This window comes from Heteronotia binoei, chromosome 3 (assembly GCF_032191835.1).
Source record: "Heteronotia binoei isolate CCM8104 ecotype False Entrance Well chromosome 3, APGP_CSIRO_Hbin_v1, whole genome shotgun sequence".
NCBI lineage: Eukaryota > Metazoa > Chordata > Lepidosauria > Squamata > Gekkonidae > Heteronotia > Heteronotia binoei.
In genome coordinates this window covers 172,645,212-172,658,916 of record NC_083225.1, presented here as the reverse complement: position 1 = coordinate 172,658,916, position 13,705 = coordinate 172,645,212, and the positions used below count along the sequence as shown (strand labels likewise).

The 13,705-nt window shown below is 46.6% G+C and overlaps 1 protein-coding gene across 2 annotated transcripts in view; it reads left to right on the top strand.

The window, feature by feature from the left end:
• Positions 1-13,705, top strand: part of CNTN5 (contactin 5) — an 897,557-nt gene that overhangs the window by 682,130 nt on the left and 201,722 nt on the right. For both annotated transcript variants that reach the window (XM_060234908.1, XM_060234909.1), the window contains 3 exons: positions 4,773-4,909; positions 5,911-6,040; positions 6,913-7,063. In XM_060234908.1, the coding sequence (XP_060090891.1) occupies positions 4,773-4,909; positions 5,911-6,040; positions 6,913-7,063 (418 nt within the window). The remainder of the gene's footprint in view (positions 1-4,772; positions 4,910-5,910; positions 6,041-6,912; positions 7,064-13,705) is intronic.

The following is a 13,705-nucleotide window of genomic DNA, read 5'->3' as shown; positions in this document are numbered from 1 at the left end:
TTATCGACCCATGGGGTGACATCACATCCTGACATTTTCATGGCAGAGTTTTCATGGGGCGATTTGCCATTGCCTTCCCCAGTCACGTACGCTTTACCCCCCGCTATCTGGGTACTCATTTTACCGACCTCAGAAGGATGGAAGGCTGAGACAACTTTGAGCCAGCTTCCGCAGGGATTGGACAGGTCGTGATCAGACTGCAGTTTACCATTCTGCACCATGGGGCTCTATAATGTAAGTTTATTTAGATGTAATTTGCATTGAGTCCAGAGGGATTTACAGTGCAATCTAGTGATTCCTCCCAGCAATCCCTCTCAGTGCCAGCAGGACAAGTTGAGGGAAGGGGAGGAATGCTGTACAATAAACCTGTTTGCCCACAATAAGCATATATATCTCTTTAATTTTATCCAGGGCTTTTTTGTACAGGAACTCATTTGCTTATTAGGCCACATCCCCCTGATGTAGCTAATCCTCTTGGAGCTTACAGTAGGCCCTGTACTAAGAGCCCTGTAAGCTCTTGGAGGATTGGCTACAATAATGGGGTGTGACCTAATATGCAAAGGAGTTCCTGCTACAAAAAAGCCCTAATTTTATCTACCTTGCTTATAGTCTGCCTTCCTCACTTGGACACAAGGCGGATTACAGAATTTAGTTAATACCATTAACAAGATAGGACATTTGGTATTAGATTTGGGTTGTAGAACCAACCAAAACCAGAACTGAAGCAAAGCATAAGTATTAACATGACACATTAAATGATACAACATTACACAATAGGATCCAGCCACAGCTAACAATGCACAGTAATACAGACCAAAGTCCCAAATAATTTATCCAAGTAACTTTGTGAAGCCTTTTGTACAGTGCTAGACTATGCCTATGTAGAAAAGCCCTCTTAAATGATTCAGACTATTTTCACACACAACTTACCATGCGATCACATTCCTGTTCTCTCAGTAGCGTCTGTCTGATTTCTCACTATCTGCGCTGGAGTTACAGGAAGTTCCACGGCTTTTGCGTAGCAAACGTAAACCACTAAAACCCAGTTTACGTTTGCTACGCAAAAGCTGCAGCACTTCCTGTAACTCCGGCGCAGATAGTGGGAAATCCGATGAATGCTGTGGAAAGAACGGGAACGTGACCGCGTGGTAAGCTGTGTGCGAAAACGGTATCAGTTTTGAATAGTTTGCGAACTGGCTGGCATGCTAGCATCTTCCCTGTTCTCTTTCCCTCACATAAGAAGAGTCCTGCTGGATCAGACCAGTGAATCATCTAGTCCAGCATCCTCTGTCACGCAGTAGCCAACCAGGTCCTCTGGATGGCCAATAACAGGGCGTAGAGGCTGAAGTCTTCTCCTGATGATGCCTCCTGGCTCTGGGATTCAGAGGCTTAGTGCCTCTGAATGTGGAAGTTCTCCTCAGCCACCATGGCTAGTAGTTATTGACGGACTTCTCCTCTATGAATCTACATATTCCTTTTTAAAAACTGTTTGCTTATGTAGCCATCACTACATCCCCTGGCAGCAAATTCCACATTTTAATCACTTTCTGTGTAAAGTAGTAAAATACATACGATTGCTGAGAACTTCTTGGGTTGGGAACTCTTGAATCAAACTCTACATTAATGTGTTTTTCAGCTGTGAGTTGGAGTTTGTTTCCTCAAATTAGGTGAATGGGGAACTGATATAAATCACTCCCCACTCTTAAGAGGTTTCCTTAGTCTTCCCAAGGGAGCCCCCCAATTTTCAGAAGCAGATTTTGCAGGTTGTGGGAGGCGAGGCGGGGGGGTGTTTCCAAGTCCCCCACAGCCTCCGGCACTCACAAGTGACATCATTGCACCGGCGATATCATGCACTGGCCACTATAGAAGCTTCCGGGAAAGCTCTGTGGTTTTTTTTTAGATGCTCTAGCAATTTGGGAGAGATAACTCTATGGTATCTACCTGCGAGTGACATCATCATGCCAGCGACGTCAGGGGAGAATCCCCCCACCGCTGGCCAAATGCGAGTTGGCAGGTTGGGAACCTTCAGGATGGAGAAACCCCCACCCGGCCCTGGGAACTTGACAGTCAGAGAGAGGGAGAGAACTGAGATTTCTTTTGCAAGTTTGTAGTGTTTGAATCCATCACTGGATACATTATATGTTCTGAATAAAGTTCCAAACTTCATTATTTTACACAAGGATTGCCAACTACGGGTTGGTAAATTCCTGGAGATGTACGGGAGTCTGGATTCAGATAAAGGTATAATTCAGATAAAGGTGGGAATTTAGGTGGGATTCAAATAAAGGTATAATGCCATAGGCAGCCATTTTCTCTAGGGGAATTGATCTTTGTCGTCTGGAGATCAGCTGTAATTCCAGGAGATCTGTAGTCCCCACCTGGTGGCATTTTTCACCAAGGATGATTTTGTTTCTTGGATAGACACATGTGAATTCCATTGACTTTTCAATACATGTCCACATTGCAGACCAACCCTCCTTTGGCTATCTTGAGACTCAAGACTAAATATCAACTTGATTTATATTCTTTGCAACCGTACTGGGGCAGAACTGTCATGTCTTTTTGCAGCTTCTCCCGACCCTGATTGGTGACTGGTCAAATACCAAATAGATTGCAAGATTTATTCTTAAATTCCATCCAGCTGAGGAGCTGCTATTAAAGTGCTTTATTGATTTTATTCTGTCCAAAATAGATCCTTCTGCTGGGCTAACTCTCAATTACTAACCAGCCCTGCCAGATATATTCTTCTGCATTCCTTGGTGTCAAGGCCATTGACACCTGATCCCCTGCAATGCCATACAGGAGAGATTTAAATGGCTTTCCTCTTCAGTGCTCTGGATTAATGAGTTAAGCCTTATTAATTTGAGCTGGCTTTTCTCCCTTGGAATTTGGCATCTGTAGAATAGTTATTAAGGCCGTAAGCCTGCAGTGTCATCTGTTGTTGCTAAACCATTTTGTTCGATGGGGAAAATGGGATTCTGAAACAGGCATGTGGGCAGGGGACTCTACAGAAGTGTTTTCAAAAACAGACATTCGTGGAGATTTGGGGATAGAATATGGGAAGGCCAGGGACCTCAGTGGGGTACAGTCAGGGCTTTTTTTGTAGCAGGAACTCCTTTGGATATTAGGCCACCACCCCAGATGTAGTCAATCCTCCAAGAGCTTACAGTAGGCCCAGTACTAAGAGCCCTGTAAGCTCTTGGAGGATTGGCTACATCAGGGGGTGTGTGGCCTAATATGCAAAGGAGTTCCTGTTTAAAAAAAAGCTCTGGTACGGTGCTATAGAGTCCACCCTCCAAAGCATCCATTTTCTCCAGAGGAACTGCCTTCCATAGTCTAGGGATGATTTGTAATTCCAGGAGTTCCCCAGGCCTCACCTGGAGGCTAGCATGCTTAATAGGGAGGACTTTGTGAATGATCCAGAGGATGGTCTGATGCCACAAAATGCTATGGATCTGGGATGAACAAGTCACCCCACTTACACTTTTAACAACAACAACAAGATTTATTTATTTAATACCCTCTTGGAGTGGTTGACAACATTTAAAATGCAATAGATACAGTACAAATAAATAAACACAATAAACAGAGCAATAAAGCCAATTAAAAGATCAGCTTGACAACAGATGACCTGAAGGAATTAGAACAACTGGCCAGCTCCCCAGTGTTCACCAAAAACTGCACAAAACAGCTCTTTCCTCCTCATATATTATAGTGCCCCCAAATTAATTGCACAAGAACCGCGGCTGGGGGTGGGGGGGAGCAAGTGGGTTTGCAATAAGTTTTCACTTACTCCCAGAGAAAATGCAAGAAAAAGACCATGGTAACTGCTGGCAGTAAGGATATAGACAAGCTGGATCCAGAGGAGGGCGACGAAGATGGTGAGGGGTCTTGGAGGTTTTTTAAAAGAGGCTAGATGGCCATCTGACAACAATGCTGATCCTGTGAACTTAGAGGGACGGTATTTGTGAATTTTCTGTATTGTTCAGGGGATTGGACTAGATTACCCTGAGGGTCCCTTCCAAGTCTATGATTCTACAATTCTCTGATTCTTGTGGTCTGAAAAACAGTTGTCCATCTTGGAGAATGCCAGGCCCCACCTGGAGATTGGCAACCAAAGCATTACTCTGGACTATGACCCATTTAGCTTTATCATATAATGTCTTGTGAGAATTAGTTTCTTACAAGGGAGGCACCATGGCTCAATGGTAGAACATCTGCTTGACAGGCAGAAGGTTCAGTCTCTGCCTTCTCCAGTTGAAAGGACCAGCTAGTAGGTGTATGTGAAAGATTTCCACCTGGGACTGGAGAGCCACTTCCTGTCTGAGTAGACATTACTGACCTTGATGGACCAAGAGTCTGATTTAGGAGAAGGCAGCTTCATATGTTCCTGGGGAGGGACGGTGGCTCAGTGGTAGAGCATCTACTTGGTAAGCAGAAGGTCCCAGGTTCAATCCCCGGCGTCTCCAACTAAAATGGTCCAGGCAAATAGGCATGAAAAACCTCAGCTTGAGACCCTAGAGAGCTGCTGCCAGTCTGAGTAGGCAATACTGACTTTGATGGACCAAGGGAATGATTCAGTATAAGGCAGTTTCATATATGTTCATATGTTTGTGTTCCCCCCATTCTACATAAGCACTCTTGATTGGCTGACATAGACAGAAGCCAAGCACTCAGTGATAGATCAAACACAGACCCATCAGAACATTAGATAAAGCTGCCTAGTTCAGCAACAATAAACATTGTGATGCTTTTTCTCTCTTTGTTGGCAGCATACCCCCACTGGATGGAGAGGCTTAATGATACCCAGCTAGACAGTGGGGATCAGCTTCGATGGGAATGTAAAGCCACTGGAAAGCCACGGCCAACCTATCGCTGGCTAAAAAATGGAGCGTCGCTCTGGCAGGAGGTAAATGCTCGGTAGTTTTAAATTTGCTTTCGATTCACCTTGCTTGTGTTAAATTAGTGTGGCCTCTGAGAGGAAACCGCTAGACGTTCAGCACTGCCTGTGTAGGCCTTGTTGCCCTCTCTGGGAGGAAGCAGAATTACACAAAATATGAACAGTACAATCATTTGCACACATTTGCAAATTTCTGCCTGTCCCGTCACAGAAATGTGGTGCAGAATTTTCCTATCTTGTAATGCAGAATACACCTAATTATGACTATAATTACAATACACATAGTACTGATTATAATTCAGTAGGCTTCTTGTGTGTGGGATATGGATGTGAGTAGTATAGTAGTTCTGTGACCACTATAATTCCTGAGACTGCATTAGTGGCTTCCTGTGCACTTTCAAGTGTAGTTTTGCAACCATTGCATGCCCTAACCTGTATCCAAAGTGTTTTAGCATTCTCCCAAAGACAAAAGAAAGGAAAAGCCAAGACCTTCCATTCCCTTAAGCAAAGTTTGAAGCCTGCCTCCACCTTACGTGACTGTTAAGACTGGATGGAGGCTCTCATAGCCTAGAGCAGGGGTGGCCAAACTTGCTTAATGTAAGAGCTGCATAGAATAAAGTCAGATGTTTGAGAGCTGCAAGGAAGGAAGAAAGCGAGGGAGGAAGGAAGGAAGAAATATATGGGGAGGGAGAGATGGAAAGAAAGCAACTTTAACTTTAAATGCATTCTCCAAGTTGCCATCTTTGCTTGGAGAAGTGATTTAAAGAGACAGATACCTTCTCCAAGCCAACCAACGGGGCAGTGGGAGCTTCAGGAGCCACAGTTTGGTCACTCCTGGGCTAGAGGAACTTCCAACAAACTTCAATAAGATACTGCCTGTTGAGTACAATAAGACCATTTAATCCATTGTAACACCTCCCCCCCCTTCTACTTCCTTCTGAAGCTGAAAACCGAACAAATTATTCTGATTTTGTTTGCTTTTGTAGAATTATTTTTCTATTCCATTACAGAGCAGGATTGAGATGGTTAATGGTGTACTGATGATCCACAGTGTCAATCAGTCGGATGCTGGAATGTACCAGTGTGTAGCAGAAAACAAGCATGGAGCCATTTACACCGGTGCCGAGCTGAGGATTTTGGGTGTGTAGTTCCAGAATTCCGCCAAGTTCCTCTCTCTGATTCCAATTTATGAAGAATCTGCTATTAACTCAGGTCAAGTTTTGCCAGATAGTCCTGCACAGCACATTCTATGGGAAATGGTGTCAATGGTATCCAGTGGGGTGGGGTGGGGTAGAGACTAAGGCAATTATTTCCAGGTGGCTCAAAAACCATGACACTGCATTATACAAAATGGACCAGAGGTTGAGTAGAGTCTAATTTAAACTGAAACCATCTCCCTTTTTCTTTCACTTCAAGCATTGATCGTGCCATACTAAAATTAGAGATCCAGAGTCCCTGAGAGCTATAGCAGACATACCTGGAGGCTTTATACCAGGGGTCCTCAAACTTTTTAAATAGGGGGCCAGTTTACTGTCCCTCAGACTGTTGGAGGGCCGGACTGCCGTTACTGTACAAGGCCGTGGGCCGTCAGTTCTCCGTCTTCTGCATCTCTCTCCCTTCCCCACACCACACATCCCGGCCTGGGAACTCACCTCACCTCGGTATCGCCTCACACTCTGTCTCCGCCGCCTCAGCCCAGTGCCGGAAGTGTGCGTTGCTAACGCGAGTTTAGGTCGAACGTCACTTCCGGTCTGATTTTGCCATAACCCGGCGGGCCGCATAAACGTCCTCAGCGGGCCGCATCTGGCCCGCGGGCCGTAGTTTGAGGACCCCTGCCCTTTTTCTGGCCTTAGAGGAGGGGGTCACTGGGGAAGTAGGGGGGAGAGGCTGTGAATTTCCTGCATTGTGCAGGGGGTTGGACTAGATGATGCTTGGGATCCCTTTCAGCTCTATATTTCTGTGTTGCAAGCTGGCAATCCTTCCTTAAGCCTAAATCTTTCCCTGTCAAACAGCCTCTGCTCCAACTTTCCCACCAAGTCAGCTGAAGAAAACCATCATTGTCACCATCGGCCAAGAAGTTGCTGCGGAGTGCAAGCCGCAAGCCTCTCCAAAACCGACCATCTCGTGGAAGAAAGGAGAAAAGGCACTAAGAGAAAATAAAAGGTCAGATGTCAGTTCATTAATTTTCACCCCCTTTGACTGTCTGAATGCCTGCGGGAAAGAGATAACGGGCAAGCTCATTTGATTGACAATGGTTGGCTTTATAAGGCTTGATAGAAATAATTAGACGTGTGATATTATTTAATTATGCATTTTAATGTTGGAGGTTTTCTGGTGATTGCCGGAATCTGTTTTACAAAGAAGAACAGGATATAAATATTGAAATGTTAATTAAATAACTTCCTTTTTGAGGGAGAGATTTGTTATGAACTGAACATGTATGAAAGCGGTAAGCTCGGAACCTAAAAGCTGCAAATCAAAACCTGAACAGGGAAGCAGTCCTTAACGTCTCTAATTCTTGCCACCACAGAGAAGATTCCAACTTAGGTTTTGCCTGCTGAGCCTAGGGTTGCCAACTCCAGGTTTGAGGATTCATGGAGATTTGGGGATAGAGCTTGGGGAAGGTGGGGTTTGGGGAGGACCCCACTCCAAAGCAGCCAGGTGAGACTCAGAGATAGATCTCCCAGAATTACAATGGATCTCCAGATTATGGAGATCACTTCCTCTGGAGAAAATGACTGCTTTGGAGGTGGGGGGGGGCTGATCCATTCTGCTGCTCAACCAATCAGAAGAGCCTGGCCACAAGGAGCAAAGACTTTCTGCCCTTCCCTTGTTGTTGCACTACAGTCTAAAAGCCAAAATATAGAGAGGCAGGGGTGGAATTCTAGCAAAAGCTCCTTTGGATATTACGCCACACACTCCTGATGTAGCCAATCCTCCAAGAGCTTACAAAAAAAGAGCCTTGTAAGCTCTTGGAGGATTGGCTATATCAGGGGTGTCTGGCCTAATATGCAAACGAGCTCCTGCTAGAATTCCACCCCTATAGAGAGGCACTAGGCTGGTACATGGGAATCAACTTCATCCAGCAGCTCCTGCTGGAGGAATTGGTGATGAAGTAAGTGGGTGCCCCTGGTTGAACACCAGAGAATGGATTGGCCTCAGTGGAACATTCTGGGAGCCTTCTATGGTCACCTGGCATGCTGATGTCATCATATTTCTCCACATCATCCAAGAGTATGTAAAAAAGAACCTTTTTCCACCTCAGGGACTTTTAAGACTATACTTCCCCCTGGATGTGCACTTATATTATGAAGTGAAATAGACTAGGAGGGTCTGCAGCATATAATTTTGCTGAACATATTGTCATGTTCTGAAAATTATGTTGGAAGATTAACGCACATTCGAAACCAGGCTGTAACTGGCAGTGAAAAGCTTGGAATGTTGACCCACCAATGCTTATCAAGCTCCCTATCTGGGAAGAAGGATGTTGGGTTCTTCATTGTTTCTGCCAAGGTTGTGTCTTGGTTCTCTAAGGGAGAAAGAGGATACCTAAGCATTCTCAACTCTTGAAATGGAAAAAAAGAAAAAAAAAGATAACTGGTATTTGGAAGAGGTCTGGGATGGAGCACTTGAGTGGACACTGGAGATGAAAGCTGGTTTGGAGGTAGGGCTAGGGTCCAAAAAACAACAGCACTTGCGGGAGAATCTGTTGATCGCAAAACAAATGAACATGTCAAGCTACCTTTATTGACTCAGACTCCTGGTCCATCAGGATCAGTACCATCTACTCAGACTGGCAGCTGCTCTCCAGAGTCTCAGACAAGGCCTTTCGCATCATCTTATCCTTTTAACTAGAAGTGCCAGGACTTGAACCTGGGATCTTTCGTATGCTGAGCAGATGCTCTACTATTGAGCTTAAACCTATCGCAAAATCTTTGGATCAAACCAAATTCTACACAGGTTCCCTGCATTCTGGAAATATATTCAAGGTGCTGGTTTTGACCAGTAAATACTTCCTATTGACTCCACAGCAAAGTTAGAACTAAGCACTGTGCAGTTTCTGAACAATTAAGAACTTTTGATGGCTGGCAGTCCTCCAGAACATTTTGAATGCCTTCCTTCAGAATTATGGTTTGTCTTTTGGAGAACTGCTAACAAAAGGGCTCTTTGCTGCCAAGCCCTTAATTAAAAACAGAATAAAGGATTCAGCTCAATGTGGCAGCTGTCCAAGCAAATAGAAACTCACCTTGGTTCATGCAAGATTTGACTGAATTATTTCTCAGAGTTGTCTTATTAAGGTGGCTTTTCAAGGCATTAAAATTTGAAACAATGACGGTAATAAGAGTAGAATTGTGATTGCTTGTAATAAAAAAAATTAAGGCATCAGGGCAGACGGTGAAAATAAGGTCCTGCGTCAACCATAAATCAACCTCACAGATGGAAACTCATGCTAAGCAGTGCACGCCTGTCGAAGTTACTTATTTCATCTGTGTATGTATTTATTTGCATTTTAGTCTGCCTTTCTCACTGAGACATGAGGCAGATTACATAGAGTAAGTCAGTATGACCAACAGCACGGAACATCCAAATGCACAGGATGAGATATCCAAATATATATATTTACTGTTTCTTCAGAGACCTGCTTGAGGTAGGTTGCAACTAAAACAGCAAGACAAAACCCCCTTGGAATCCAGCCATTCAAAAGAAAGGCAGGGCATAAAACCAGCAAAGACATACACTTCATAGCCAAAGCAATATCGATAAAATGGTCTTCAGGCCACAATCAGATCAGAAAACAGTTAAAAGAGAGAAAGCCCCCTAAAAGAGAGAAAACCTCATAAACCATTCCTCATTCTGGTAGACTTCACCTATGGACTTGGGAACGTTAGAATTCAAATATCTGACTGGTGATTGGATAACAACCCCTGGTGAAGTCACTCCCTTGGATGGCATTGGAGCAATTCGGGTTTGCATGTATTGAAACTCTGTGCATATGAAAAAAAAAATGCACATTGCTCTATCCACGCAAAATGCTGGCATTGCATATTGAGATGGTTGTGAATAGTGTGTGCTTCTCAGGGCTTTCTTTTTTGAACAGGATTGCACAAGAACGCAGTCTACAAAAAAACCCTGGGTGAAACAATGGTGACATCAGGGAGTGTGGCCTAATATGCAAATAAGTTCCTGCTGGGCTTTTTCTATAAAAAGGACCTGGTGAAACAATGATGGCATCAGAGGGTGTAGACTAATACGCAAATGAGTTCCTGGTGGGCTTTTTCTGCAGAAAAAAAGCCCTGGTGCTTCTATTTCTTGTGTTTGGCACACCAAAATCAAAGTCTGAGAAGGGTTACGGGGGAGTCCACGTATATAAAATGCTGATTTATTCTGATAAAGCAGAGGTAATGGCTGCACTTGAAGGATACTATACTCCCCACTTTTGATGGGATCTGGTGGACACCATCTGATTCAGTTAAGAGCATAGGGATCATACTGGACTCAGCATTACTGTTGGAGAAGCAAGCCACTGCAGCTGCAAAGAAAAGCATTCTATGAGCTTTACCTAGCCCAGCGGTTGGCCCCCTACCTTGACTCGGCCAATGTGGCCACATAGATCCATGCCATGGTGGCCTCAAAGCTATACTGTTCTAATGTGTTTTATGTGCATCTTCCCTTGAAGTCAACTCAGAAACTCCAATTGGTACAAAATTTAGCATCCCGTATACTAGCAGTATCAGGTAGAACATGCATGCCACACCCATTATGTAGTCACTCCATTGGATCTTCTTTGTGGTCTCTGTGCTTCACACTCATGGGATAGAGCGCCTGTGCCAATCCCCGAATCGGTATCTGAAAAGCCCGGGATTTTTCCGTGCTCAGCGCCAATGGGCATGCGCATGCGTCCCAGTATGCATGCTCACCGGCACCAGTGCAGGAATCCCGCCAGTTCCTTTCTGACCGCTGTGCGGAGAGGTTTGCCTTTTGTGTTCCCGGTCGGTGAGATATTGGTCTTCTTGCCTTTATCGTTGTAAATAGCCCGTTTGTTGTTTTTCTTAGCATAGATAGTCAGTTAGTTAGCTAGATATATAAAAAAAAAAGTTTGTGTGTGTGTCTGTCAGACTGCCCTCCGGGGCCTTCCCCCGCGTTTGTTTTCCCAAAAAGTTTTTTTCCCCTCAGAGGACTCTGAGCAGGTTTTTAGCGACTGGAGTCTATGGAAAGTCGCTGGGGTTTTTTTCAAACGCTGCCGTTCCTGCGGGAAGAAGATAGCCCCCCCCCCCCAGACGGCCATTCTTTGTGTCTTCTCTGCTTGGGTGAAGCGCACCATGTAGAGTCCTGCCCACATTGCCTCCGCTTCTCCAAGCAAACGAGGAAGAACCGGCTGGCGCGGCTTTCAGCGGCTCTAACCGAATCGGCACTCCACCCTCAAAAATCGGCATCGGGGCCGTCGGCATCGACCATGGCAGACACTCCGGCCCCGACGGTCACATCAGCCGATGTGACCCCGGTCGTGACCAAAATGCCGATCGAGCGAGGATCCTCCACAAAAAGATCCCATGACGGATCAGTGGAAACGCCCACTAGGAAGCGTCGGGATGACTTGGGGACCCGAACATCTGCCCCGAAGAAGGCCAAGGAGAAGCGGAAGAGGCCCCGCACTCCATCACCCTCATGTGACGTTTCGGCACCGACTGCCCCGCCAAGGAAGATCCTGGCGTCGCCGTGCCACAGCCCATCGGCATCGAGAGGCAGTACTCAACAACACCATCTCTCAATGTCCGAGCAGGAGATCGACCTCACCCAGCGATCCTCGTCATCCGGGTCGCGGCGTCGCAGTAGGAGCGGGTTGATCTCAGAAGTGGAGGCTTCGGCGCTGATGGATCCGTCTCCCCCGATGGAACCCAGAGGCAGACAGGAGCTAGAGTCCTCAATGGCACCACGCCGTTTCCCACCGCTACCATCGTGGGAGCAGCGTCAATGTCCGCCCTCCTATCTGTACCCTCCTTAGGGAGTTTGTGGAATGGGATCAACAGTCAGAGGCGTCCTGCATGTCGAGGCTGTCGCACCATTCCCGAAGACCATAGGCATCGATCCCTCTGGAGAGGCGTACTCCATCAGCGGCTGAGATTCGTCGGCAACCATCGACGTCGATCCGCTCGCCGATCCAGGAATCGACGCCGATACTTTCTGAGCACCGGGAGTCTTCTTCATCAGACTCTGAGAGCGGTGCCAACACCCAGGAAGGTGCTTTGGAGCCTTCACCAAGGTCCCAGATGACCGAAGATCTTCCGATTTCGCCATCAGAGGATCTGAAGTCCTATGGCGACCTAGTGAAGAGGATGGCAACCTCACTCTCCCTACCTGTGACGCAACCACAACCCGTCGTGGATGATAATGTCTTTGACATTATGCAAAGGGACACATCCACAGCAATCACTTTGCCGGTCACCAGAGTGATTCTGCAGGCAGTGAAGGAGCCCTGGAAGAAACCATCTTCGATTCCAGTGTCATCCAGAAGGCTGGACCATATGTACAGGGTCCAGGAGACGGGGGCTGAGTTCCTTTTCATCCATCCGAAATCGAACTCAGTGGTCGTCTCTTCTTCCTCCAAGGCACAAAAGGTCCACTCATCTCCACCCGACAAGGAGGGAAAGAAGCTGGACAATATGGGAAGAAAGATTTACTCTGCAGGGGCCCTAGAAGTAAAGGTATCTAACTTTGCGGCTTGCATGGCTAGATACCAGTACTGCGTATGGGAACAACTCACCTCTCTCCTCTCTTCCCTGAGCGAGGACAAAAAGGCTGCAGCCAGGAAGCTGCAGAAAGAAGGCTTTGCTGTGGCCAAGCAGCAATTGGCTGCAGCAAAGCACATGGTGGACGTGTCGGCAAAGGCAATCACGTCCGCTGTGTGCATTCGTCGGCACTCCTGGCTACGATCAACAGCCCTGCAGCAGGACACTAGGGCTTTTGTTGAGGACTTGCCCTTTGAGGGGGGATGGCCTGTTTAGCACCACCACAGACAGTGCACTGCAGGAAATAGATAAGAGCCTGAAGACCTCTAGGAACCTGGGTGTGCAGGCCACCTCCAGGGCTCCTAAGGCAAAGCAGTGGCACAAACCATGGGCCAAGAAGCCTTTCCAAAAATTTTCGCCTGAACAGCAATGGCGACGTCGCTCCACCCAGCCTGACAGACCATCGTACTCAGGCAACAACAGGAACCGCTACGGTTCTCAGACCACCGGCAAATCCAAGGGTGCTCACCCTCAAAAGCAGGGCCTTTGACTTTCTCATGGCACGTGTCATCGCCCCTACTTCAACATCTATCCGCCTCCACCCTTTCCTACCTGCCTGGGAGTTGATCTCTTCAGACAGGTGGGCCTTGTCCGTTATACAAGAGGGCTCTACAAAATAGAGTTTGCGCAGATTCCGAACCAATCCGTGGTGATCACTACTCCCCCTTCCCCACCTCTGCTGGTGGAGGTGAACAACCTCCTACAGAAACAAGCCATAGAGAGAGTTCCGATGGAGGCCAGGACGGGATTTTTTTACTCTCACTACTTCCTGGTCCCCAAGAGGGACGGGAGCTTAAGACCAATTATGGATCTTCAGATTCTGAACAAATTCATTCTGTACCAGAAGTTCAGAATGTCCACGCTGCAAACAATCCTGCCCCACATCAACCAAGGGGACTGGATGGCGACCCTGGACCTCAAGGATGCCTATTTCCATGTCAGCATCCATCCGGCGTTCAGGCGTTTCCTCAGGTTTGCAGTGGGTTCCCAGCACTTCCAGTTCAAAGCCCTTCCGTTC